This window comes from Paramormyrops kingsleyae, chromosome 3 (assembly GCF_048594095.1).
Source record: "Paramormyrops kingsleyae isolate MSU_618 chromosome 3, PKINGS_0.4, whole genome shotgun sequence".
NCBI classification, from domain to species: domain Eukaryota; kingdom Metazoa; phylum Chordata; class Actinopteri; order Osteoglossiformes; family Mormyridae; genus Paramormyrops; species Paramormyrops kingsleyae.
This window is the reverse complement of record NC_132799.1, coordinates 12,858,887-12,883,244: the sequence shown is the minus strand read 5'-3', so window position 1 is coordinate 12,883,244 and position 24,358 is coordinate 12,858,887. Positions and strand designations below refer to the sequence as shown.

The window sequence follows — 24,358 nt, the reverse complement described above, 5'->3', positions numbered from 1 at the left end:
TACACAGACACACAGAGTTTATTTTCTTTAGCCAGGTGACGTTTACATATTTGGTGAAAAATGTGGACGTATACATGGCTTTTAGTGTTTGCCATTAACCTCTCACAAACTAAAGATGCATCTGAACCATCTATAAATATCTATACATTTAAGCAACTCTCCCTTTCTATGTGAAACACCATTATGGCTTGGAAATCTGTCATCTAAATGAATTTGTGACAAAACAAAGATGCTCGTTGTCCGGCAGCCTGTCAGCAATTGCGGTGTGTCAAACATATGCAAGCCAGCGGGCTCCAGCTCCAGAGCCAGTTCTGCGAGATCTGAAAAGAAGATGCGACTGTCAGGCACTCATATGAAGAACTGGACCTCACACGAGTCACATGCTAAAGACATCTGAGTTTTCTGCTTTAAAATTTGGGGAAAACTTCAGTGTGCAACGTGGTTTGCTTCTCTATGTATTTTGTCTTCCCCGGGCTGTAAGCAGATTACAGGTGTTGATCAATGGCTCCTCTTGTCCCTGGAGATGTATTATCAGTTGTGATGACAGGGCTAAATGCTGGATAAGGGTTAGGAAAGGCCATTACCCTGCTTCTCAGAAATGCTGAGAAGATTCTGCCATATCTTCTAGCTGCTGGAGGATCATGGACTTTAGGGCACTGTATCTGTCAGGGGAGAAGCCATCTAGGGTCAGAGGTCGGAATCTAAGCCCAGCACAAACAGGAACAAGATAAGCCCACTCCACTGGATGTCTTCCCATGTGTCCTGCTCAAATTTGTAGGCTGGAAATTTTGAGTATCCTGTGACAGCAGCCTGGTAAAGATCATCTTCATGGAACATGGTACTGGAGGGACAATTATAACAAATGATGGATGATAGTCATGGTGATCTATCTTACTTTCTGGCCAACTTTGAGATTTCTCGGTCCTCTTCCTCCTTCAACTTCTCCACGAAGCTGTCCAGCATGGGCATCTCAAACTTGATGTACTGTGCAACCTGGAGGAACGTTATCACTAACACTGTGATATGCCACGATCACGAGTCAGTGACAGTGGAGCAACTTCCAGTAACAGAACAACAACAATCGTGCGTGAAATACGGCATGAATGAAAGCACAGCTGCCAAGAGCCCATTGTCACGAAGGCTCAGAAAACAGGAAAGTCACCAATAAAGCGCTATAATTAGATCTGACCTTCACAATTTGGAACCGTATTATTCATCTTTTAGGCAGAAAGTATGAGCAAGTGGCTTCAAGTAAATTAGCTAGAAAAGAGAAGTAGAAACTGATCCTACATCATAAGTGACCTCTTCTCCCAGGTCAGCTTCCATTAAGAACATCTTGGCTATTTTCTCACATGGGCCATGCAGCAGGCGGGAGATCAGGGGGTAATCAGTGTCTTTGAGTTTCGTTTTCTCTGAAATGTCCAGGGAAATTGGCCTTCACGCAACCATATGCAAGATCATACAGGCAGCACATGCACACACTCAAATCAGAGATTAGACATGCTTAAGGATCAATGACGAAATTCCCCTGGATCACTACACAGCAAGCCAGAAACTAAGGTTTCGCTTTCCAGAACAAGGTGAACACTGATCATTGGCATCGAAACAGAAAGTGGTGAAACACCTACCCCCAGATTCATGTACCATGTACAACACAAACTCTTCCAAATTATTTTCAACCTGCCGGCATAAATGTCAAAGGTAAACAATCTTGAAAGGATTTCACAGGCATTGAAAAGTAAGGAGGACATATCCACAGCCCACACAGAGGACTCACTTACACGGAACTTGTTGAGAAGCAGGCGGAGCACTTGCACCGTGGTCATGGTGCTCTTGACTCGGACGTTGGTCACCGACCCATAAGTTGGAGTGAAGATGGATGTCTGAGAGGCGCAGGTACGGGGGCCATGTCACATGGTGCAGTAACATTGATAAAAGGAAACAAACACAGCATAAACAAAGAATCAGTAGAAGCCCCATTACAATACAAGGTGGCTAAGCACACTAAGAGTGTAACAGAGAAATCTGCCTACAGATCAGCCGCCCTATCCCCGCCAAATGGCTACAGTGCAGTATTTACACCACCTTACCCTGAGCTTTGCTCTTTCACCTGGGTCACGCTCGCTTTAAGCACTCTAAGGGCCGTCATCCTGAGGGGCCATCTGCTTACATGACGTCCCAGTTAGGTGAGGTGTCAGGACAGAGGACAGGAAGGTGACGACTGAGCTCAAGCTGGGGAGCATTGTCCAATTCACCATCTGCTCCTCGTCCAATCAGAGGGGTCACTTCCTGTCCAAGTCTTCTAACATGTGCTGTGTGCCCTGCGCGCCCATAAGGACCCCTCAGCCCATGAAAGCTGTTTTTAAGAAAAGCAGGTGAGGGGCCATAGTGGCGCTTTAAGGAAGAGGCCCAATTCAAACAACGTCCCAATTCTAGGCTACTGACTCATCCCCTCAAGGGAATCCCAATTCTAAGGTGCTGACTCGTCCCCTCAAGGGTGTCCCGATTCTAGGCTGCTAATCCTCTACCTCAGGATATCCTCATTCTTCTTACCTTGTGGTTGTAGAAATGCCCATTAATGGAGAAGCGATGTTTCTTCATTCTCTGCATCTCGCCCTGGCTGTGGCGCCTGGACCTCCGCTGGATGCCCATGAAGCTGGCATCACTCCTTGTCCTCATCAGCTGGGGGGTCTCATCCTCACTGACAGAGGCATCAGAGCCTGTAGCACACACACAGAACACAGGCTTTATGATTACACTAGAAAGAGCTCGACAAGTTAGCGGGCCTGGTGCATGTTGCTTTGGTATACCAGGTATTCAAAGTCAATGTTTAGTTATAATGGGCAATGTAAATGGAAGCTGGGTTTAGTGGGTACTGTAAGCATGTTTTCAAACCATTAGGTCTCCAAAACCCTTTACACTATGACAGCATTTCCCAATCTGGTCCTCAGGGACCCACAGCCAGTCCACGTTTTTGCTCCCTCCCAGCTAGCCCACATTTTTTGCTCCCTCCTAGCTCTTGGAGCAAAATGTGGACTGTTTGCAGGTCCCTAAGGACTGGATTGGAAAACGCTGCGCTATAACATTAAAGAATTACTGTGATTCCGTAATCTCCACAATCTGCTGCCATCACCATCTTAATCGTGTGGCTTGTTGTTGCCAGGTAACAGAGGCAGGGATCAAGGTGTCAGAATAAGCACGTGAGGTGCTCCAGCTGTCCATGTGTTAAGAGCAGAGGATCAGGCCATGTTGACAGCAGTACCAGTGAGCCTTTGAGAAATTACCTGTTCCTGGGAAATGCTCATGGAGAACCAAGATGAAGACAGAGGCTAATCTGCTACATTACACTTCTACATCTCCAGCTTCCAGATAAACGAATACCAAAATCCAGCCACGCACCCAATCTAACATTCCTAACTGCTGATACCCAGCATGTGTGGCCAGAGCCATACATACTTTCGTTGTTGTTTGATTCCAGGGAGGTCTGCTGGAGGGGAGAGCTGGTTTTTGCCTCATCCTCTCTATCAGAGAGAGAAAAAAAATAGACTGTCAGAGAAAGTACTCTAGTGGCCGAAATTGTGGAAACACTTCCAATTTTAGAGACGACAGAACTTTATTCAACTGTTGCTCCAGTTACTTCGTCCAATATATGATATGTCATATTCTTTGATTGTTTATAAACATTACCGCTAATATTCATGTAGTGATTTTTAAAATGTAATGCCAAAAATGCTAGCTGCTTCCACAATTTTAGCCACTAGTGTAACTGCATTTGCACCAGTTATTCAAACACACATGCAACACTGAAAAATGCTGTAACTGTTACAGAAGCACATTATGATCCAGCTTAAAGAGAACCGGTAAGAGGCTGTAATGAGACTCCTATACAGAAGGCTGCAGGTCATTCAAACATCTCTCCCAACACACCAAGGGGCTTCCTCTGGCTTTAGCAGATCCAGCTATTGCTGTCTGTTAACCAAACAAAATAATGTGCTGTGTTTTCATATCAATTTCAGCCAAGACACCTATATTCTTAAAAGAAATACCACCTGTGCTGCTATCAATATGCCATATGGATTATAACTATATACCATCCTATAACTCCTACTATGTAATAAGATTAACTTTATTGATCGCTGTGGGAAATTCTAGAATAATTAAAAAAGGAATAAATAATAAAAATGTGTTTTGGCATCACTGTAGGGGCCAACTGTATAACCACTGTTCCTGGTCCAGCATAGAGTTAATCCCTGGTTAGACCAGAGCACACACACACTGGGGTGGGGTTCTGACACATGACTACTTGGTTCTAATCAGGCACTTCCTGTGCTAAGCAGGAAGTGACCAGAAGAATGGGCACCTGGCTTCCTGAATGACTGAAAAGCCCAACAGCTACCATTTAAAGATGCCAAGAAAGGCTAGAGCCATAAAGCAGGCACCTCTCTTGGGCATGTATGTGGCAGGTTGGGTTCTCAGGCATTTCTGCAGTTACAGGACAGCTATTTACCTGCAGAGAGCACATTCACAACCTCAGAGCCAATAGGGGCAGGGATCCTAAGCTTAGTGGCCCCTAAAAGTCTCCCAGTGAGCTCCTGGAGAGTGACGATGATATTAACGACAACAAGAACGACAACAAAAAACAACAATATTTCCACTATATCACCATTCGGGTGCCTGTACACCATCTTCACAAAGTTTCACCCCACCCCAGCTCTCCTCCCAGCATGTGCTCATCAGCCCCCCGCTGATGAGAAACGCAACTGTAGGCGTGGCCTGTCCGGAGGACCACCCACCTGCCTATCCCTGCGCTGGAATGCTGGAAGCGCTCGTTGTCGTCCTGCATCTGTAGCCGGATTGGCCTCCTCAGGCCCCAGGAGACACTGAGCAGGCCTTCGATGATCAGCTCCCCATCTTCCTGTGGCCGTGGAAAAAAAAAAACAGCACAGATAATTATAGTAGCAATAATAATAAAGCTTATAATTAATTCCAAAAGGACGGGGGTAGGATATCCTGCTGCACTTCAGGTCTACGTGCTGCAGGGCAGCTACCCCCCCCAAGTGAATATGCTGTCTTGGCTCAGAACCTTCTCTGAACTCCACACAGACCTGAGCTCATGTCTGGCTGTACAGGAGGGCCGGGCCCCTCTGACTCACATGGAGTGCTGCGCCAGGTCACGTACACTAGGGGCTTCCCAACCAGTATCCCACCGGGCCGTTTCCAACTGGCCCATATATAACAGGATCATCCCGAACTGAAAAATAAAGTGCTGTGTCCTGTATTTATCAAGAAAAATTTGATTTGTCCCATCTTTTCCTGCTCAGCAAATTCTATCAGAGGAAGCCCCCCCCAGTTGAGAAATGTTATTATGGGGACCCCCCACCACACTCTGTTTTCATCATTGGGGACCCAAAGTTATGACTCATCACATTCGCATTAGAAAAGCTAGACGATTAAACATCAAGCAGCACCTGGCCCCTCTAGAGCTAAAGCTGTTTGCAGACACACCAATTCATCACCTTAGTTTTTTTCCTGTCCACAGGCCACTGACTTTTAGGCTTAGCTGCCCCCTCTGCGCATTAAGACTCCCTGGCAGGAACAGCCAGCAGTGGCTAAATTTGTCCCTTTGTATCTAACCCCCTCCTTTGCAGCGGCACGCTGCATGATCTAAGTTTATCCTGAGAAGCAGTATAGCTGTGCGACCCCAGCCTGGGAACGGAAGCAGCTCTGGGTTTCTGTCGAGTTAGTTCCTGATGGCGCTGGGGCAGGGAGCCGGTTCCCATGGGCCACGCCGCCTGAGCTGGGCACCTGGGGCCTCGCAACGGGTCGGACACGCCGGCCCCATTTCCCAGAGGTCCTATGTACTGCGAGACTGACCCCATCTACGACCGTCATGCGAATGTTCCACGTTACGCATACACACGGCGGAGACTCCTATAGCACAGAGACACTGCACTGCTCTGGACCTCCACCCAACTAATAACCGAGAATCTCGATTCCCACCAGCCCATAGCGCTGGACCGTGCACACAATGAGCACCATTGTTCCACTTGTGTAAACACAGGGACGGCTGCTCATTGCGGCCTTGGTCAGCGGCCACACCTCGGCTTCCTGTGCACGCCTGAGTAAACATGTGTGCATGGACGCGCGCACAAGCACACATCCTATGGAAGAGAGAGAGCGAGAGAGAGAGAGAGAGAGAGAGAGAGCTTCAGGGTTATATTTAGGGGCACTAGCTCAGGATTGCGCCCTGGTGCGTTATAAAAAGCCAGAGCTTTCCTGACGCACCTCAAAACAGCTCAGACAGTGCGTCAAAGAGCACAGAGACTCAACTGGGGCACAAAGCCAGCTGCACGCTCACCAGACAGGCCTGAGGCACAGAGCCGGCTGCGCATTCACCAGACAGAACCGGGGCACAAAGCCGGCTGCGCATTCACCAGACAGAGCCGTTTACCTGACAGGTAAGGTAATTTGCTGGAATTTGTTTTTGATTGTCAGACCTGAACAATAGATATAACATTATCAGTGAGGTAATTAAAAAAATGAAATAAACCAATGTGACTAACAAATACAGGAATGACGTAATCCTGACAGCCTGCACTCTGTCTGTCTGCAGACAGGCTGCCGATGCTGTCTGGGGTCACCACCCGCGAAATGAAACCCAGGAGACTGCTTCTGTCAGTGGAGCCCCTACCCACAATCAGCGAGACGCAGGAGGACGCCCCCACACAGGGGTCCTGCCACGGCCAGCCCGCCCAGTCCATGGAGGACTACGTGGACTCCATCAAAGAGCTGGCAAGACCCAGTTTCGGGCCGCTAAGGGTCCCACGGTCACAGAGACCCCGTCTCTTCATCAAGGCCCCGGCCCGGCCCGCCCCCAGAGCATACCGGCCCCGTGGCACGTCCTGCGAGGCGGCACTCAGGACGTCCCAGCAGAGGGACTGCACCAGGGACCCACTGGACTGGCTGTTTGCGCAGACGCAGCGAGATGACAACGGTCCTGCCGCTTTATGCCTGCTCTGAAGGACATGGGGCTGCCCGGACAGTCTGCGCAGACGCAGAGGCGGACATCTGTTCTGAAGGACTGCAACTGCAGAAATAAGTTATTACTGAGTTATTTCAGAGGGTCTTGCTGTGCAGGGCTAATGTTTACAGCCAGAAGAATATTAATGATTTTTGTAATAAAATGTGAAATACTGCAACTGCTCATCTGAGGCACTTTGTAAAATGTACAAGGTTTAAACCATCTGCTAAACACTTCTGGTGTTTAAACAGTGTTTACAGACAAAGCAAATTAACTCACAGCACTGTTGTGTTATTGGACGGAAACGCACTTCCCCTGATTTAACTCTCTCATCGCCAAACCCCTTTCCAAGTTCCTCTGCGTGGATTTTCTCCTCCCCCTACATCTTCAAGACCCAAAGCTGCTGGTTTCCCATCACTAATCTGATCCAGGTGCATATAAGAGAGCCACCTGAAACTGTCAGGCCAGGTCCATCTGGACACAAATGGGGGAAAAGCCCTTTTGGGAAAGAATCCAGTTATTATGCTAACTGATGGCCAGGCAAAGCCAGCAGCTCAGCCAACAAAGACGAGGAATGGATCTGGTGGTGCCTGTTTGCTGACTTGGGGATTTCAGTTCCCTTCAGTTCTGATTCAGATCCCCACCAGCTGAGGTTCCTGGTCAGCTCAGTCACCTGATATTTGAGACAATCCCTATTGGCTAAAACATACAGAAAAAAAAGAATCAGATTACCACCATCAACTGCCACCCTGTTCCTTACAACGAAGTAGAAATGACAGACCCACAAACAAGTCCAGTTTCACTAAGGTGCAGCTACTAGGGTGGTTGATTAATTTACGTTTCAAATGTCACAGCTATTATAGAGACACACATGCACATGGAATTTCTGCACACTGCTAGAAGAACAGTTGAAAATAACTTTTCGAACAGCTCTCAGTGCTACAGGTGCATCAGCCCAGAACCAACAGAGATCTTAACAGCTTCTTTCACAGATGTCCTACTTAGACAACCTCCTTAAATCAACATGGCACAGGGCCTGGAACACACAGGAAGCCCCCCCCCAACATAATGCCACCTGAATTTATATACCATATCAAAGGCATTAGTCTAGAACCAGTCTGACCAGATATCTTAACTGATTTAACCAGAACTGAGTGTCTTGTAGTCAGACAATGTACCATGTGGTTTTGGATCAGTGCCAAACAATCGTATGCGTGTACATATCTGCCTAAATAAAGGGAGTCTGATTACAACATATCTGATATCTGATCACTGAGCAATCTTGTAAAAATCTAAAACATGAAATGTGTTCACTCTCGCCAAGTACTACTTAATTTTAGCTTGTCTGTACTAAGCAGACACGGCTGCTTTGGAAGCCGGATTAACGGCATGCTCTTCCCCCGAAAACGAGGAGGATGAGTCGAAATGATCCAAGAGTTCACAATCAAAGAGGTCAACAAAGAGGCTCCAGTGCTTCCACCTAGAGGTTTTGGAGAGTAGCTACACGCACCGGCTAATGCGCTATGTAGCTACCGCATCAGATTCCAATAAAGACGACTTATAAAGAAGCAGAAAACATTAACGGCAAGGTAGAAGGTGGCAGCTAAGCAGTTTCAGAAAAAAAAACAGCAAACTAATACATTTAGGTTTGATATGCTGTGTATATCACATGAAGTCAAAAGTGTACTTGACATTTAATTGACATGGGAATTTCACGTTGGACTGCGACAGAATGATTGGCCTGCAGATATAAGCTGATAATTGAGTTTCACCCCCCCCCCCACCCACCCCCAAGGTCACTTGAGCTGGATGCAGTCCAAGGAGCACACACCAACACCCCCTTAGTCTTAGAAAATTATTGAAATATACCCGTCAGTGACAAAACACTTAGGAATTCTTAAATTAAAAGCCAGCCATGACTCAGTAAATGTTACAATAGGCGATTTCACCCATTTCACAGTTACACAGTGCTGCTTGCTTTGTCTGTAAACACTGTTTAAACACCAGAAGTGTTTATCCTGGACATTTCCCCGAAGAGGTTGTGGAGTGATTTTTAATCCCAGACCAGCCTTTCCTTGAAGCATCTCTTATTTCCTGTCACATCTGGGCACGTGCAACACATCACGCCTATTGGGAAGGACGCCTCACACCCCAGGAATGGCAGCCACACACAGGAATGCCTGTTTCGTTTCTCCCACCCAAACCTGCCCTCCTGACCGAGTTCCTGATCCTTTCACAATCTATTGATTGCCAGACTCATGACTGCTCACAGCCAGTTATGATTCCTTTGGCAAGATGCCAGGAAGAACTTTTTGAATCAACAAGGGAAAATCCAGTGGGAGTTTTCACTGAATCGTGCCCTTAAAGTCTCATCACTGACTGCCATTCAGTAGGAGGACAAGATTAGAACTGAACTTGAGATATGAAGCCTAGAATTCTTTAATATCTAGCCTGAGCTAGATATTAAAGAATCGCAAAGAGGCAAAGGGGTTAGATTCATGCATATCCTTTTTGCCAAACTGACATACCTTCCGCACAACTGTCAACAAATAGACTGAACTTTATTCTTTAAATGAGCATTTTTAATTGCCCCAAAATTCAAGATCAAATAGTCTTAAGAGGAAGCAATTGACAGGGAAGCTGTATGTACCTCTCGACTCCGCAGCTGAAAACTCTTCCCTTCATGGTAACAGTTATAGGTTTTCAGCAGGGACATCATCTCAGTCCTAAAAAAATAAAAAAAAAATAAAAATGGAACAGGAACAGGTCAGGTGACTGAGGAGCAGAGGACACAGAGACACCACGGGACGTCCAGGCAAACTCACTTGGTAAGGACCCGGTCTTCGCTGATCTTTACCAAGCTTGCATGGCAATCCTCCATCTTGTCCGCTTGCTGCAACGTATCACGTGTGTGGAGAAGTGCAGCTCAGTCACTGGCTCCAATGAAGCAGTTACATCCAGTGGAGGTGTCTAAGACTGTCAGGGGGTAAAGCAGTGAATGGCAGTGAGCAGACAGTGAAACTGAATGCAGAAAGCACATTAAAAACATAGAAACAGGGGTGGTGCACGACTCTAGGAGAGAGAGAGAGAAAAATCTAAGCGCTAATGTCCCCTTAAAAAATAAGCTGTTGAAGGAAAACAAAAGTTTGGTGATGGATGCAGCTACCAAAAAAGCTTTCTAACCACCTCAAGGAAGTGAAACTGGAGTTTTGAAATCCAAAGTTACAAACAGTGAAATGAAAGTTACTTAGTTAAGGCCACAAAAAAGAAGATACCATCCATCCGTCTTGTAAATGCTTATCCCGGTTAGGATCAGGCAACTTAGGGCACAAGCCTGGGAATATCCTGGATGTCAGTCCACTGCAGTGCACGCACATACATTTCGGATCACACCCTACAGGCAATTAGCCCAACTGCATATCTTCAGACTGTGGCGTGAAACCTACAGGCGCGCTTGCGCGCGTGCACACACACACACACACACAGCAAAGGCAGAAGAAATTTGGAAGTGTGTCACCATGAACCACCTTGCTGCCCTGCAGCACAAGGCAGGGCTCCAATAAAGGATAAAAGAATCAGGTTTAAAGGATCTGGACTACTGCAGATTGAAATCCCTGCTTCACTAACAATCCATATGATGAAAGATTTGAAATGTGTCATCTAAGCCACAAATTAAATCCACTAATGGAGCTAAAGCTTCGAAACTAATGAAACGTTAGAAACACCAATTACGATTAAAGGCTAATACATTTTACCACTCTGTTGTCGGACAGGAAAGGCTAAAAAGTCCAGCTGTTAATGATGCGTATTGGCATTGCCCCTCTCATATTCGCACGGCGCCCCCTGCCATAGGTCACGATCTGTTGAACCCATTCAAAATGTACGCCTGTAAAATCGACAGGCAAACCGGTTTCACCGGAAATACCCATTCACGAATGATTAACTTAAAATGTAGAAAGTGTTGTGCTGTAATTACACCCCGTTTCGCATTACTTAGTTCGCGTGTCATTTCCTGTTGAACATTCTCTCAAATCAAATTGAAATGCTGTCATCTTGCAATACGAGTCTCTTTTGGCATGAGATTCCTGTGCTTTTCTTTTATGGATTCTCCAGCGGGGGCGTTTACGGGAATTTCGGGGGAACTCCAGCCGGAGCGCTTAAAATGCGGCTCCGAGTTGCAGTGAGCCGAGCAATTCACCATGAAGACAGCACCCGTACTGTTCCTGTCCCTGGTCGGCGCCGTGCTCATGTCAGGTAACTAAACACGATTACATTTTCCCGAAAGATCCGCATGTGAACGTGTGCGCTTTCAGCTGTCAGTTTCATCAATTTCCACGTGTCTTACGTGACTCTGTACAATAACAAATAAATCTAATTTAATGACCATGCAGCCGTTCCGCACTTATTAATAATGTTAAATATATGTATGACTTTTAAACTACATAAGAAAAAGTTTAAGCCAGTTGGAAGAGATACCGGCATTAAGTGATAATGCGGAATACGGTAATCTCAGTTTGCATTCAATGAGGCTAATGTTCTTTTCCTACAAACACAGGACAGGTGTTTGGAGGAGTCTATGTTCCATTAAGATGTACTTGTCTGAAGGTGACTGAAGTCGTCAAGGAACCGTTAAGTGATATTAAGGTCATCGAAAAAGGTCCTCACTGTGGAAACAATGAAATCATGTAGGTATCACATACTACCCTGTGAGCACAGCCTCAATATCTCGCTGCCCAAGATGGTTATAGTCTACTTTCAAGTTGTACTGATGTATCTTGCCTCCCTTCTCAGAGTTACACTGAAAACTCAAGCAGGAGATGGTCTGCCCAGGGAGGTGTGCTTAAATCCTTCCGGGAAGCAGGCAAAACGACTGCAACACTGCTTGACAAGGTATGACGAGCAAACATCCTCCCCACATCTAACCAACCTTCCTACTAAACACTTGCTTAACCCAGTGTCTCTCAAATTGGTCCTTGGGGACCCACAGATGGCCCACGTTCTTGCTCCTTCCCAGCTCCCTATTGGACTGTCTCCGGGTCCCCAAGGAGCAGTTTGAGAAACTATTTCAACCAACTCTGCAGTTCAACCTGACAAGTTTCAGACACTCTGCTTCATTGCACTTAAGAATGCCACAGACAGCCAAGACGGCTGCCCACTTGTTAATGAGGTCCAACTGTTAGAGAGTATGACACAGTAATTATCAACCGAGAGCTTCTGCGAGCCTCACAGTTTGCAATGCGCTGACCTGCCCTCCATGCAGGACATAACTCATCCAAACAGCTACCTCTTCACCGGGCTGAGGGCAGGAAGGTGCTTCTGCAGTCTCCCAGTGAGAACTGAGAGGCTCAGAAGGGGCTTCTACCCCCAGGCCATCAGACCGCTTAACACTAATTGACAGTGGAATTAAATATTCGTTCCCTACTCATGCAGCTTTGGAGTCTGACTATATACCTTGCATGTGCCACTTAGGGTCTGGCTGCTGTCACGGCCAACACCAAGCTAACTGTATCCACAGCACTGATCTCCCATGTCTCCCCTTCTCTCACGCATGGCTAAAAGAAACAAGGAAAAGAAGCAATGCCTGCAGCCGCAGAGAGGGAGACGGGGACGGAAACAGAAACGGAAGCGGACACAGAAATAGAGGCAGACATCCAAGAGGAGCAGAGGAACAAAGCAAATGGCCTTGCAATCGTGATGCTCGAGGTTCACGTGACTAAGCAGACTACTGTCCACTGAGGCCGTAAATGTGGCCGGTTCTGTGGGGCCTATGTCACTGTCACAGTACCTGTGTCTACTTTCAGGACCAAAGAAAATATACATAATAAGGAGATTCTCCTTCCATCCTAGCAGCATCCAGACCGGGATCTGCCTTTTCCTCAGTAATAAGCAGCCAGCTGACATGTATGCTGGTGCACCTTAAAATAAAGTACTGCTGTGTGGTTTGTTGTTACCGCAGCAAATCATTTGAAGCAGAAGCAGGGAAGCTTCTGCATGTAGTGTAATCAAACCATGTCTGTGCTCTTACTGTATGAATGTTAACTTATTACAAAGCGTATTCATTAAACTGATTGAAACCTTGGCAATGCACTGATTTCTTTGTGACCATCAACAACCTCAGCAAACTGTGGAGATGCACAATGCATACAATCAACATCAGCTGATACAGACGTTACATTAAAAATCATGACATCAGCATCATTGTGACGTCGATATCGCCAGCCGAGATTTAGACTTCAGTCAATATTCAAAGTCAGCAGCACCAGCGCTAAAGACAGAACCACTAAAAGAAATCATAGGGCTGATTGCGTTGGATGATCAGCCATAGCGAAGAATGGGGAAATTTCACCAGCTCATTCTCCACTCAGAACCACACTCAAGGTGAGATTACGTCGCTGATGTCTCACTCCCTGTACCACGAGACGGGGTTGCCACGCACATTCACATGCTGTAGTTCATTTGCCATTTCATATCGTTTTCAGTTTTTTCACTACGCAATTGCATTTTCATTACACATATAATTGTTTTACGCAATTCAATACTGCACTGTCTTGTTTTGCACCATCGTGTAATTTGCCTAACAACGGTTTTAGCCCAAGGTGCTTGACAAGGGTGTGCGGCAATGCATTTTGGAGTTCTACATGAAAAATGGAAAAAGGGAAGACCGAAAGAAAGAATACCAGAAGACGGGGGAGAGGAGCCATTAAACTTCCAAGTCGGAAGAAACCCGCTATTTCTCCTATTCCGTGATGCCCCCTCACGCCCCCCATGGCATAAGAATTTCATTGCGTTCCTTAAAACATGAAACAAGATCTTAATGAGTAAAGTCACCGATGCCGGTTTCAATACCGATTTGTGTTGCTCAGGAGGCAGCTGGTAATCAGTAATATTAGACAAAGATAAAGCACTTTTATCCATTACCATTAAGCATCAAAAAGGTTTCTCAAGACCCTGTGAACAGAACAAGACGAATGCAGCAAGGACCCCGTTCGGCACAGTCAGAGTGTGGGCAGCGTACATTTACATTATATGAAATTAAGCTTTTTACAAGGAAACAATGAGGGTCTAAGACTAAGGGTCAAATTACCCATAATCCTGCCTAAAAACACTGGTCTACAGATAATAAAGCAGAGTTATATTTAACTGCACACTGCAATGTCTACCTCCAAAACCAGGAGTAAAGGGCTGTAAATGCGCCCTTTCTTTTAATGAATAACCTCCTTTCATTAAACCACATCTAAATCACTGCCAAGAGTAAACAAAATTAATACAAAAAAAATTGAAGTCGTGTGGTAAATCACGTGACACAGAGAAGACTAGATATGGGCATGCAGGAAGCAAACATGGAAAGCCAGCTGGACTAGAAGTGGCAGACCCTGGTGGGAAGGATCACAAGACGTCGAGCTGCTCTGCCAGAACATGCCGGCCGCCCTGGGACAGATTCTCCTCCTGTTCGCCGTGGCACTCCATGCAGGTCAGACAGAACCGGGACAGGACCGCGTGCTACAGTAAGTGCCCCTGGGCGCAGACTTAATAGGTGTGTGTGGCCCTGTTTCTGTAGCTCCAGGAGAATCGGTACCTGTGCCGAAATGGTTGTGCGAGTGCCCGCAGACGAGGGAAACTGTGCCGTGGAAAAGCATCACAGACTTCCAGGTGATACCAAAGAGCTCCTTCTGCAGCAGGGTGGAGATTGTGTAAGTAGGACAGCCTTCGTGGGAGTCTGGTTCAGACCCCACCGCTCGCCGCCCCGAGGGATGCTGTGCTGGGTGCATATGCACCGACGCTGGACATTAAACTCACACTCCTTCCAGTGTGTAAAACCACACTTGGCACTAAAATGCATCAGCACAGCCTAGAGATAGTGAACTTTGACTTCGTGCCTGTTTAGAAATACTGGGAAGTCAGATATCATCTAAGTTTAAGTAAGCTAGTCAGTTTTCCCACATTAGTACACCGGAACACTGGAAGCAACTGCCTTTCACCTGCCACAACGGGTCATCCAAAACTGCTGTCACTGCTGGAAAGAATAGCATATACCAGCATGATTTGCATGCTGGTATATGCTGGTTAGGTGCTGGTGTAGCTGGTGGACTAGCAGAGCTGTGCTGGTCTGCCTGCACATAAAGCTGCACCACCAGCACCAAAACACAACATATGACAGTAGAGCCAGTATGCATTATGCTGGTCTGTGCTGGGTTTTTTTCCAGCAGGGGTTAAAGCGAAAGTTAATCATGTTGGCTAAAAAAATGAGGAAAGATGTAACCGATTAGTAACTGAAATCAGGTTCACTGTCATTCTGAAATGTCTCCAGTCATGTTGGGACACGCTCACTGCACTCCAAAGGTGGGGAAATTTTTGTGGGAACTCTTATCTAAGCATTACCGTCTGAAACAACATTTTGCCAATTCATGCTATTATCTGTCTTCCAGAAAATCATAATACATACCATTCATTCCCGCTTTGCTTCCAAATGTTCCCACTGCTCATAACATATAAAAGCAGACACAAGTGTCAAAGTGTATTAAATCTCCGGGGGGAAAAAAAATCAAACGAGTGACATCTGATGCTGGACACCCAGTATGAAGCTCCAAGCTTTGAAACACTGTGTGTCTAGGAGGGCTTTGTTTTTTGTTTTGTGGGAAATCCTTACAGGTCCCCGAGGATCACAGCAGCTGGGAAAGTGGATAGCATATCACCCTGATAGCATTCGCCAATGAATCCTGCTTTATCCATGTGACTGGCCAATGGCCAGTGACCTTCATGCAACAGAGCTGGTACTTCCAAACGTTACCATGCAACTTGTCTTTTCTCAGGGTCACCCAGGGAAATGCAAAAGTCTGCCTCAATCCAGAGTCAAAACAAGGACAGAAGATACAGGAATGCTGGGATAAGTAGGTCATGCTGCCACTTGGCATTATAATACTTTTTATTATTTATTCATATATGTTTTTGTCACTAAAATTAACAGATTACCTGCATACTGGGCACTTTCCTGGTGGGGTGATAAGTATGTGTGCTGGGAAAATGTATTGCTTGGCTAAAGTTATCATGGAGCCCCCCCAACCCTGTGCTTAGTAATGTTATTGAATCATGTCTAGATTAAGTTACGAGTGTGATGTAGATTGTATTAATATTTTTATAATATATATTAAATAATACATATTCTACAACATATTTGAAAGGTATAAATTAATGACTATAAGCTATATAAGGCATAAGAAATGTCCTAATTTATTTCTGTTGGTAGGTTATAATTGTTCTGGTTTAACTTACGTATCCATCCAGTGTTTTACATCTAGCAATGTCTTTTTACCAAAAGCGTTAATGGGAAAACCCTTCCATCTAGTGGCAGATAAGTGTAAAGGCAGGTAAAGGTAATTTCCATAATTTCCTAAATGTATATGCCTAACATAAACCGGCTTTTTTTCCAGAATAAAGAATAAACCGAAAGGAACGAGAAAAAAATGCAGGCGAACCAAATCTTAGACACCACATATCGCACCAGCTCTGCAGCACCGACTAACAAGCTTAACAGTTTCGGTTGTTTGCCGCTGTCATTTTAAACCGCGCTTACTTTTTATAGGTTGTTTAAGAACTAGGAGAATATTTTGTGTTGCTTAGTTTTCATAACTGATTCGTTTGTCATTAACACAGTATTTTATATTCTGTATAATATATTATTCGCATTGTATATTTTACCATTCAAGTTTGGGAGGGGTCAGGGAATATGTTATGCTTTAATTGTTTGCGTTTATCATTTTGATCATGATAACGGTACATCAAGTTATTATAGTAAACTTTGCGTGGTTGTATTCGTAAGTTCGTAGCTTCTTTTAATGACAAATATATAAATAAAATGACCCGCAAAGAATTACGCGGCACCTCTTGCTATAGGCCTACACAGACACTTTTTAATAATAAAATACTTCACTGACACACTGAAGTGGTGAAATCTTTACTGCAAAATAAATCCGCGATCGTAGTAAAAATATCAACATTATCTGGCATCTTTGCCTGACGACCCGGGCAGCACCTCCGTTAAGAAGCCAATAAACTGGTTTGCCCACCTGTTTAATCTAAACCTGCTGTGATATCGATAACCAAGCAAAGGCAGCTACGTCCGGCGGCAAGGGAATATACAGATCAGTATCTCAAACTGTCGCTGTCAAACTGCGTGCTTTTTACCACGGAAATTAAAATTCAGAAATACAAATTATAACGGTGGATAATGGCCAAGGTTCTGCACGCTACCGTCTCCCACTCAAAATTAAGTACATAAACAGAATCAAGTGGATCTCCAGGGAGCAGGAGTGCAATCTCAGTGCGTTTAAGGACAGAAAATAAAATATATTACACAGTCGTTTAAAATGATCCAGAACTTAACATTTTAAAAGGCTAACTTGGTTGTTAACGACTACAAGGGCTAAACATTGATTCTAATACAGTGCATCCATTAGTTTCTGCAATGTAAAATGCAGATAATTACACTGGTTTCCATGCATATTATCGTGCTTCGGATGATGCCCAAACTTACAGTAGTAATTAATTCATTCCATTCTGGGGGAAAAAAGATACAAACCGATTTGATATCACAGGTTAAGTAAAGAAATCACGGCAGTTGCTATCGGGAGCAATCTTATTTGTATGATTCCCTTATTCTTTTAACCCCGTTAACCTACCGCCTCCCACCCACCAAAAAAACGGTCAGCTTTGTTCATTTGTACTCGATACAAACAATAAACTAGATTGTCTCACTTATTGTTACAGTGGTATTGCAGTGGTCAGTGCAATCTGAGATTACAAACGTTTTCTTACCATTTCCTCTAGGACAAAAAGAACTGCGTGTTATTTTACTTCCAAAAGTTCCACTTCCCAATTCCAAATCAGATTCCTCGTTTTATCCACGTAGTACTATCGTGACCGTACACGTCCTGGAAGACGGAGCCCCCAAACAACCAAAAAAAAAAAAAAAACACTCTCAAGGTGCGCAGAATGACAATCGCATGATGCTATCAGAATCTTTCTTGGCTTGAAAATAAGCCAATCGAGGCCAAGGGGGGCGGGCAGTCTTTTCCGAGACTTCTCCAAGGTGTGGAAGGTTTCTCTGCAGACGGTGCTATGGCAACTGAGATGTTTGTATGTTTCATTTTTTAAATCGTCAAGTATAATGTGCTCTCTAATGAAATAAAGTGATATGTAACCTGCTAATTGGAAATAAAGCTGACTCTATGCTGATAATACAACTAATTATGAAAAGCTTTACATCATAAATGAATTACTGAAGTGCATTAGGTCTAAGCACATGTAGACATAAGATAAATAACGGTAATGTAGGACAGACAAGTTAAGCTCTGGCTTGTTTTTCACATGTCCCACCTAGTCCCCGAAGACTGTGGGCATGACATCTGGGTAAACAAATAACCTCCAAAAGCTGGGCTCATGTTATCTGAGGAAACTGGGACAATACCTTGCCGGAAAACACTGCATCAGCCTCAGAGGATGTAATTATGGCATTACTGCTGCAGGCGGAAAGCGGAGCATCCTGTTGGGCACGTATGAGCCGATGCACGTGCGCAGGACGGCACTCGGCGCAGGCTGCTGGTGGCACACTGATGCCATGCTCATGCCCCTGTGCTGGGGGCCCCTCCTCAGCTGTAGCTTGGGGCCAGCACACGCAATGGGCGCTCTGGCCATGCAGCACGTGCCTCGCCTTGGGAGGCCCCCGCCTTGTCCCCTCGGACCTGTGTCTGACCTGCATGGAGTGCCACGGCGAACAGGTGTCTATCACTCTCAACAGATATAGCAGTGTGACCCCCCCCCCCCCCCCAGCCCGCTTCAGCACAGCAGTAGCTAATCACAGAACTAGAGTCATGATAGTGGTACAGGCAGCATCCATCCATCCATCCATCCATCCATCCATCATCACTTATGCAGTACAGGGCTGCTGCAGCAGCAAAGAACAACAATAACAACAAAAACCATAGTGGCACTCAGACATGATGAACATGGCTGCTTAACCCCTCTCGTGGGCTCTGTACCTAACACTGTGTTCCATTTACCTCGGAGGTCGGCACTCATAACTGGCAATGACATCACAAACAAGCTAACTGCGTTCCAGTACAGCAAGGACCTGTTTCAAAAAAGTAAGATTTTTTTGCTTAGGTTACTTTACTTCAGTTTTCATGGCCTTTTCTTCATTCACTTACATTTAGCCCAGACTACCTTAAATCTGACAAATTATCCGGCTAAGCAAGAAATCCTGCTTGTTCTAGCCCAGTTAATTGTTAGCCACTGTTAGCAATATCAGTTGATAACAACACATTACATGATGTAAGTACTAATAAACAGTACAGAACTATAGTTTTAACTTCTGTTGGTAAAGGGCGCAGCCATCTTGAATTCTGAGCTCGGAGTTGTGTAAATTCCTCCCAGTTCATGAGTCGGAAATTCCGACTTCAGGCGTGTTCCACTTCAAATTTCCGACTAGGAACTCGGAATTTCTGAGTTACGAGTTCGCATGGAACGCAGCATTAGCTGTCTTTTCTTCTGGCTGAGGAGAGGCTGATGGGAAGGCTGTGCTGGAAGCTCATTGGCAGCCTCCTCTTTACCAGCCCCTCTCCCGTGACCCCTCCCATGTGACATGTGACGCCTACACACCAGACTGAGCCACGCTTCCCCAGTCCTCCACCATGTGGCGTGATGCTGTCTCCTCCATCAAAAGGCTCTTGCACATGATGTTTACATGGATTTATTACCTTCAAAGCTTAATTATTTCATTAAACATTTGTGCTATTCATTCCTATATACAGAACAAGAGTTAATTTCTGTGTTGCTTAAGGGCAGATTGTGATCTGTCAGCCAGAACCTGAAAAGGTGACAATTTACTTAATGAATATCATGGTGCTCTCAGCAATCCTTGGATGGCTGACAGGTCTTACTCAGCGTTTGCCCTGGAGGGGTCATCTTAGAGGAACTCTCTTTCCACAGAAGGTCTCTCACGTGTAGTGGCTGGGAGACGCCTTCCCCAGGCTGAGCGTTTCAGGCTTACGGCACTGACCAGTATCCCTGTCACATTCTGACCATGGGGGCCTTGTCCGAGGTCTCATACTCCTGCATCTCTATATCCTCCTGCGTGTCACCGGTCTTGCTCTCTCTGAAGCACTGGTGGGCAAGCACTCCGCTGGATCCCCGTCCCAATGCCCTTCCGGTGACTCCCGCCTCGGCCTGTGAGCCGTCTTTGCCCCCCCGCTCCCAATACGGCGATACCATGGGCCTTCTGCCTCCTGCCAGATGGAGTATGGAGTAGGAAGGCCCCATAGCCCTGGTGTCTGGGGCACAGGTCTCGGGGTTGCTGCCTGCCTTTGCTGATGATTTGTTTTTGCTCAGGATGAAGTAGGCCACGCCGGTAACCAGCAACATGGTCCCTGGAATGACACATGCAAAGGCTGCTGGGACATTTCACCTAGTTGGCATGTTCGCTGGACAGGCGTTGCCAATACGCCTATGGAAGCTCTGTTTGTAAAAGCACTTTGGCTCCATGGAGTGTGAGGGATCATACCTGGGATGACTGCATGCCACGCAAGCACTGGGTGCAAAAAACACACCACCGCCATTATGGTGTAATAGAGGAACTTCTGGAAGCCTCCAAGATTTGACAGCTTCTTCCACAAAACAAAGATAATCCACTTCGGAGGGCAGCTGGAAGGACAGCACAGCGGAAGATGAGCGTTCACCGCTCCACGCGCGAGCGATTAAAAAATGTTGTGATTTGGCGCCCTCTGCAGGAGAAAACTTTGAACTTTGTCAAATAATAACATTCAAGCTGATAACACAACAAAAACTCAAAAAATAACATCAATAAAATGTCAAACAGCATAAATGAGGGTATTAAAATAAGCCTATGCTGCCCCAGACCAGGCTCACTCCCCAGCAACCCCTGCGCTCCATACTCACGGCAGGCATGTCACCAGGAGACTGTCAACGAAGTAGGACACCTCCAGTACGGACACGCCCCCGGAAGATACTCTGCGGGGACAAGGCAGGGCTGATCTGAGTGCCACACAGAAGGGGCCCTTTGTGCAATGAGCCTGCTGATGTGACCTGCTTTTGCATCTCAGTGTTAATTTGAGGTCTCATTGGGTAAAGAGAAGCCTGCATTACTTAAGTGAGTTATTGATCATGTTAAATATGTAAGCAGTGCGCACCTTAATGAGGGCACTTAAAGTTTATTTATTTAAACTGAGCGATAGTCGGAGCTTTGGCACTTTAACAATGTTTACAGGCTGGGGGGTGGGGTGGGGGGGGGGGGGGGGGGCAGGGGGGGGGGTGGGTGGCATGGTTGGCTGCTGTCCTGCGAGCTCCAGGCCCTTATCATTATTGCCTCTGTACCACATTCTCTCCGAAACACCCCACAGCAAAAAGGCTCACACCAAAAGTCTTTAAACCTTAAAACAATCCCCTCACACAACACAGAGCACCTACCTGTCGTTTTAAACAGCATAATCGGCCTGTAAACCCCTCATTATTTTCTCTTACACACAGGATCTCATTCAGCTTCATATCCTGAGCTTGCCCGCAGGCAGGGAGCGTGCGTCGTGTGCCAGGGAAGACAGAAGCTGACAGGCACATTTTTGAAGGCCAGCGATAATGGTCCTGCTCACGGCCATGAAAGGATCCCCATTTCCACACCTAAAGGTCTTTAAAGCTTCACTTCTGTTAGTTATGTGAGAAATCCCATTGGTTATGTAGTTAAAGTGGACGTCAAGTATTCGGAAGAGGGGCAGAAAGTTGCCGGTGCTGTTTGCTGTTGAGGCAGCAGTTCCGGGGTACTTACAGGAGGTACACAGCCAGGTTCTGGAATTTTCCTTGGTTCAAGGTCTCGATCCCCACCGCACACAGCACTGGGAATGGATGAGGCAGCAAGATGTGTCAGCAACTATACATTTCACTGCCTTTTATTCCTTAAATCCTGCCAGTTTAACTTACAGTTTCATATGTGACAGTACAAACTGACAGGCAAACGCAGTCACACTGTCAGCCTCTAGGGGTCAGCATGTTCACTCACCTGTGTGAGCGTGGCTCTTTTCAGTGCCCAGGAATGATGGGCTACAAGCAGGGGCAAAGGTCCCGGGGGGGGGATGTGTCCAACCCCCCCCCCCCCACCCAATAAAGTAATAGGCCTAAGAATTTACATTATTAATTTGTGTCCCCCAATATCAAACGCTCTCCTATGTTGTTGTAAAACTTTTTGTACACCAGGATGTATTTGGGTGAAGATGTATTCAAACTCTTGTTCATTTATTTACTTTCTTTACTATATAACTTTCAGATTTCTCAACGCCTACAAAACTAATTTAATGTCAGCCACAAAGGACGCTGACGACTGAAACACACTTTACGCACTTTCATGCTTCACAGAGCCAGTCGTTTGTTTGGAGCGTTTTGAAGCATTTTATTCGCTGGAACCTTGCCGAAACATCAAACCAGGCTGTCACTGACTGCCACGGCTGTGAGAATAACAAGCCTACCACTGGGCTAACATGTGGTACGTGTTTATCGGTTTATTTGTAAGGCGCACACACAGAAAAAAGAAATGTGGTTACGCAATGCGCATACTTAGTGGGGTTTTAAGAGCTTCCACGGAAACGGCAGAGGGCCAGAAGCCCTGCACACTGCACTCTGCCCTTTCCGAATTTCCCAAGGCTGATTTCATCATGGACTCTGCAAGCTTGCAGCACTTCTGGTCTGACCCTCGCTACAGCTTCTTATTAGCCTCCCGGTCCCGCATACGCCTCTGATCTACGTGAAACTCAATACGTTAAGGTAGTCAAAGGCATTCAGTGTACAGCGTCTCACATGATTACGTATTAGACACGCACAGCCTCAGGGCCGCCTTAAATCATCCGACTCCCACACTGTCTGTTTGTCTGCAGGGGGATGCGTGGAGAGGAGGGCCGCGCACTCTGGGGACCAGGCCAGTGACAGGGGGGAGGCAGAACACCCTCCCCCCCCCTCCAAAGTGTCAGTGCTCTCTGTAATGTTATGACTTATGGTATCGCCATGGAGACCGGGCTTCTATCAGAGCAGCGAGCGCAATAAATACATCAGGAAAATACAAATACTTAATGTCCTCCCTGTGACCTTGTCCTAACCTTTACTCCACAGACTACATTGAAAAGGATCCCACCAAACTACAAAAATTCAAATCTGTGCACTCACTTCTATTTGATGATGATAAAAATTAGGCAGTAATTTCCCATGCATATACTGTACATGTCCAGCTTGGTTTTCGCATAGCTACGGAGGCAGATGCATTTAAACAGGGTGACCATACGTGCTCTATTTCACGGACTTGTCCTCTTTTTTGGGACCTAAAATGCATGAAATTTCCAGGTTTTCCTTAGGTTTGTGTACAAATTTGCTTTCTACAGTCAGAATACTTTCTCAAGCATATTTGCGTTGCTGTGATGCCTCTTTTATCACCCTGCTCCTGGCTACCACCTTTCTGCACAGCAAAATATGGTCACCCTCGTTTAAAGTGCCGGTAACCTTAATGAAAAGCCTCTGATCTGATACCCTGCAGTTAGGAAGGTTACCTGCCGCCGTGGAAACGCCGAGCACCCTGCAGACACACTCCAGCAGAACCCAGAGCACCGAAGACCCCATCGCCTAGCCGGAACGCTCCCTAATGGCGGCCTTCGGTTGAGCACAGTTTAATCCCATCGCAAAGTGGCACAGAAGGACCGGTGGGGGCCAAATGTCGGTCCCCCACCCCAGAAGCAAGTGGCCTGGCGACGGCTAATCCTGCCTGTGTTTGGCCGCAGCCCCTCGACTTTCCATAGAGCTGGTGTGAACAGAGATGTTCAGGGGTTTTGGGATCCTGTGATTAACTTATGAATGGAAGGTATTGGTTCCCATTTTAATCCTGTTGATTAAAAAAATTTTGTACATTTTTTCTCCATATTTTTTGTGCCATTGCATTTATTGCTTGATTGTTGTATGGTTATTAAATCTGCAGTATGTGCCCAGGAATGCTGCAGCAAAGTAATTTGCCCCCTGGAAGCAAAAAAACGCTCAACTGACCGAGAGAGAGAGAGAGAGAGAGAGAGAGAGAATGATCACAGACTGGATCTGTTGTTTCACGTCAGCCTGCACCTGGGGGGGGGGGGATTATACTCACAGATTGACCACAATGGCAGACCTCACGTGGGATACACTACAGACCACAGTAATAAATAAATGATACCCTGCTTTTTCAAACTTTTGTTACAAGAAAATATTAGAAATACTTAAAACAAATGTAACTAAATGGTTTTGAAGTGTAATGTAACAATTTACATT

At 45.9% G+C, this 24,358-nt stretch overlaps 3 protein-coding genes and 1 long non-coding RNA gene across 10 annotated transcripts; 2 read left to right on the top strand and 2 right to left on the bottom strand.

Annotated features, from left to right (window-relative positions):
* Nucleotides 1-18,509, bottom strand: rassf4a (Ras association domain family member 4a). 6 transcript variants are annotated; one of them, XM_023824099.2, is made up of 12 exons: nt 17,834-18,509; nt 9,847-9,997; nt 9,672-9,747; nt 4,794-4,915; nt 3,457-3,521; nt 2,554-2,720; nt 1,782-1,883; nt 1,629-1,680; nt 1,291-1,412; nt 896-993; nt 585-662; nt 1-320 (listed from the first exon to the last, which is right to left on the bottom strand). In XM_023824099.2, exons 2-11 carry the CDS (start codon nt 9,900-9,902, stop codon nt 593-595), a joined length of 930 nt encoding a protein of 309 aa, XP_023679867.1. In that variant the 5' UTR covers nt 9,903-9,997; nt 17,834-18,509; the 3' UTR covers nt 1-320; nt 585-592. The 6 variants fall into 6 exon arrangements, with proteins under 6 accessions (XP_023679867.1, XP_023679868.1, XP_023679871.1 ...); XM_023824100.2 differs by lacking the exon at nt 17,834-18,509 and adding an exon at nt 15,465-15,640; XM_023824103.2 differs by lacking the exon at nt 17,834-18,509 and adding an exon at nt 14,163-14,251.
* Nucleotides 6,202-8,278, top strand: LOC111850334 (uncharacterized). Its single transcript, XR_002839772.2, has 2 exons — nt 6,202-6,458; nt 6,614-8,278. It is a non-coding gene; the product is annotated as an uncharacterized lncRNA (long non-coding RNA).
* cxcl18a.1 (chemokine (C-X-C motif) ligand 18a, duplicate 1) lies at nt 14,344-23,980 on the top strand. Of its 2 annotated transcripts, none has more exons than XM_072709638.1 (4): nt 14,344-14,492; nt 14,580-14,712; nt 15,832-15,909; nt 22,951-23,980. In XM_072709638.1, the coding sequence occupies exons 1-4, from the start codon at nt 14,438-14,440 to the stop codon at nt 22,997-22,999; spliced, it is 315 nt and encodes a 104-aa protein (XP_072565739.1). In that variant the 5' UTR covers nt 14,344-14,437; the 3' UTR covers nt 23,000-23,980. The 2 variants fall into 2 exon arrangements, with proteins under 2 accessions (XP_072565739.1, XP_072565740.1); XM_072709639.1 differs by lacking the exon at nt 22,951-23,980 and adding an exon at nt 21,560-22,173.
* Nucleotides 19,208-23,683, bottom strand: tmem72 (transmembrane protein 72). Its single transcript, XM_023824209.2, has 5 exons — nt 23,614-23,683; nt 21,852-21,918; nt 20,972-21,043; nt 20,577-20,716; nt 19,208-20,442 (listed from the first exon to the last, which is right to left on the bottom strand). The coding sequence occupies exons 1-5, from the start codon at nt 23,681-23,683 to the stop codon at nt 20,087-20,089; spliced, it is 705 nt and encodes a 234-aa protein (XP_023679977.1). The 3' UTR covers nt 19,208-20,086.
* Nucleotides 23,981-24,358: the final 378 nt, after the last annotated feature.

Coding starts and splice junctions, on each gene's coding strand:
- tmem72 (XM_023824209.2), bottom strand. CDS start 23,683: ATGGGGTCTTCGGTGCTCTGGGTTCTGCTGGAGTGTGTCTGCAGGGTG. Junction 20,717..20,971: donor CTCCTGGTGACATGCCTGCC/GTGAGTATGGAG, acceptor CTGTCCTTCCAG/CTGCCCTCCGAAGTGGATTA. Junction 20,443..20,576: donor GTGGCATGCAGTCATCCCAG/GTATGATCCCTC, acceptor GTGTCATTCCAG/GGACCATGTTGCTGGTTACC.
- cxcl18a.1 (XM_072709638.1), top strand. CDS start 14,438: ATGCCGGCCGCCCTGGGACAGATTCTCCTCCTGTTCGCCGTGGCACTC. Junction 14,713..15,831: donor TGCAGCAGGGTGGAGATTGT/GTAAGTAGGACA, acceptor GTCTTTTCTCAG/GGTCACCCAGGGAAATGCAA. Junction 15,910..22,950: donor ATACAGGAATGCTGGGATAA/GTAGGTCATGCT, acceptor GTTTGTCTGCAG/GGGGATGCGTGGAGAGGAGG.
- rassf4a (XM_023824099.2), bottom strand. CDS start 9,902: ATGGAGGATTGCCATGCAAGCTTGGTAAAGATCAGCGAAGACCGGGTC. Junction 1,681..1,781: donor TGCTTCTCAACAAGTTCCGT/GTAAGTGAGTCC, acceptor TTATGCCGGCAG/GTTGAAAATAATTTGGAAGA. Junction 994..1,290: donor GAGAAGAGGTCACTTATGAT/GTAGGATCAGTT, acceptor ACGTTCCTCCAG/GTTGCACAGTACATCAAGTT.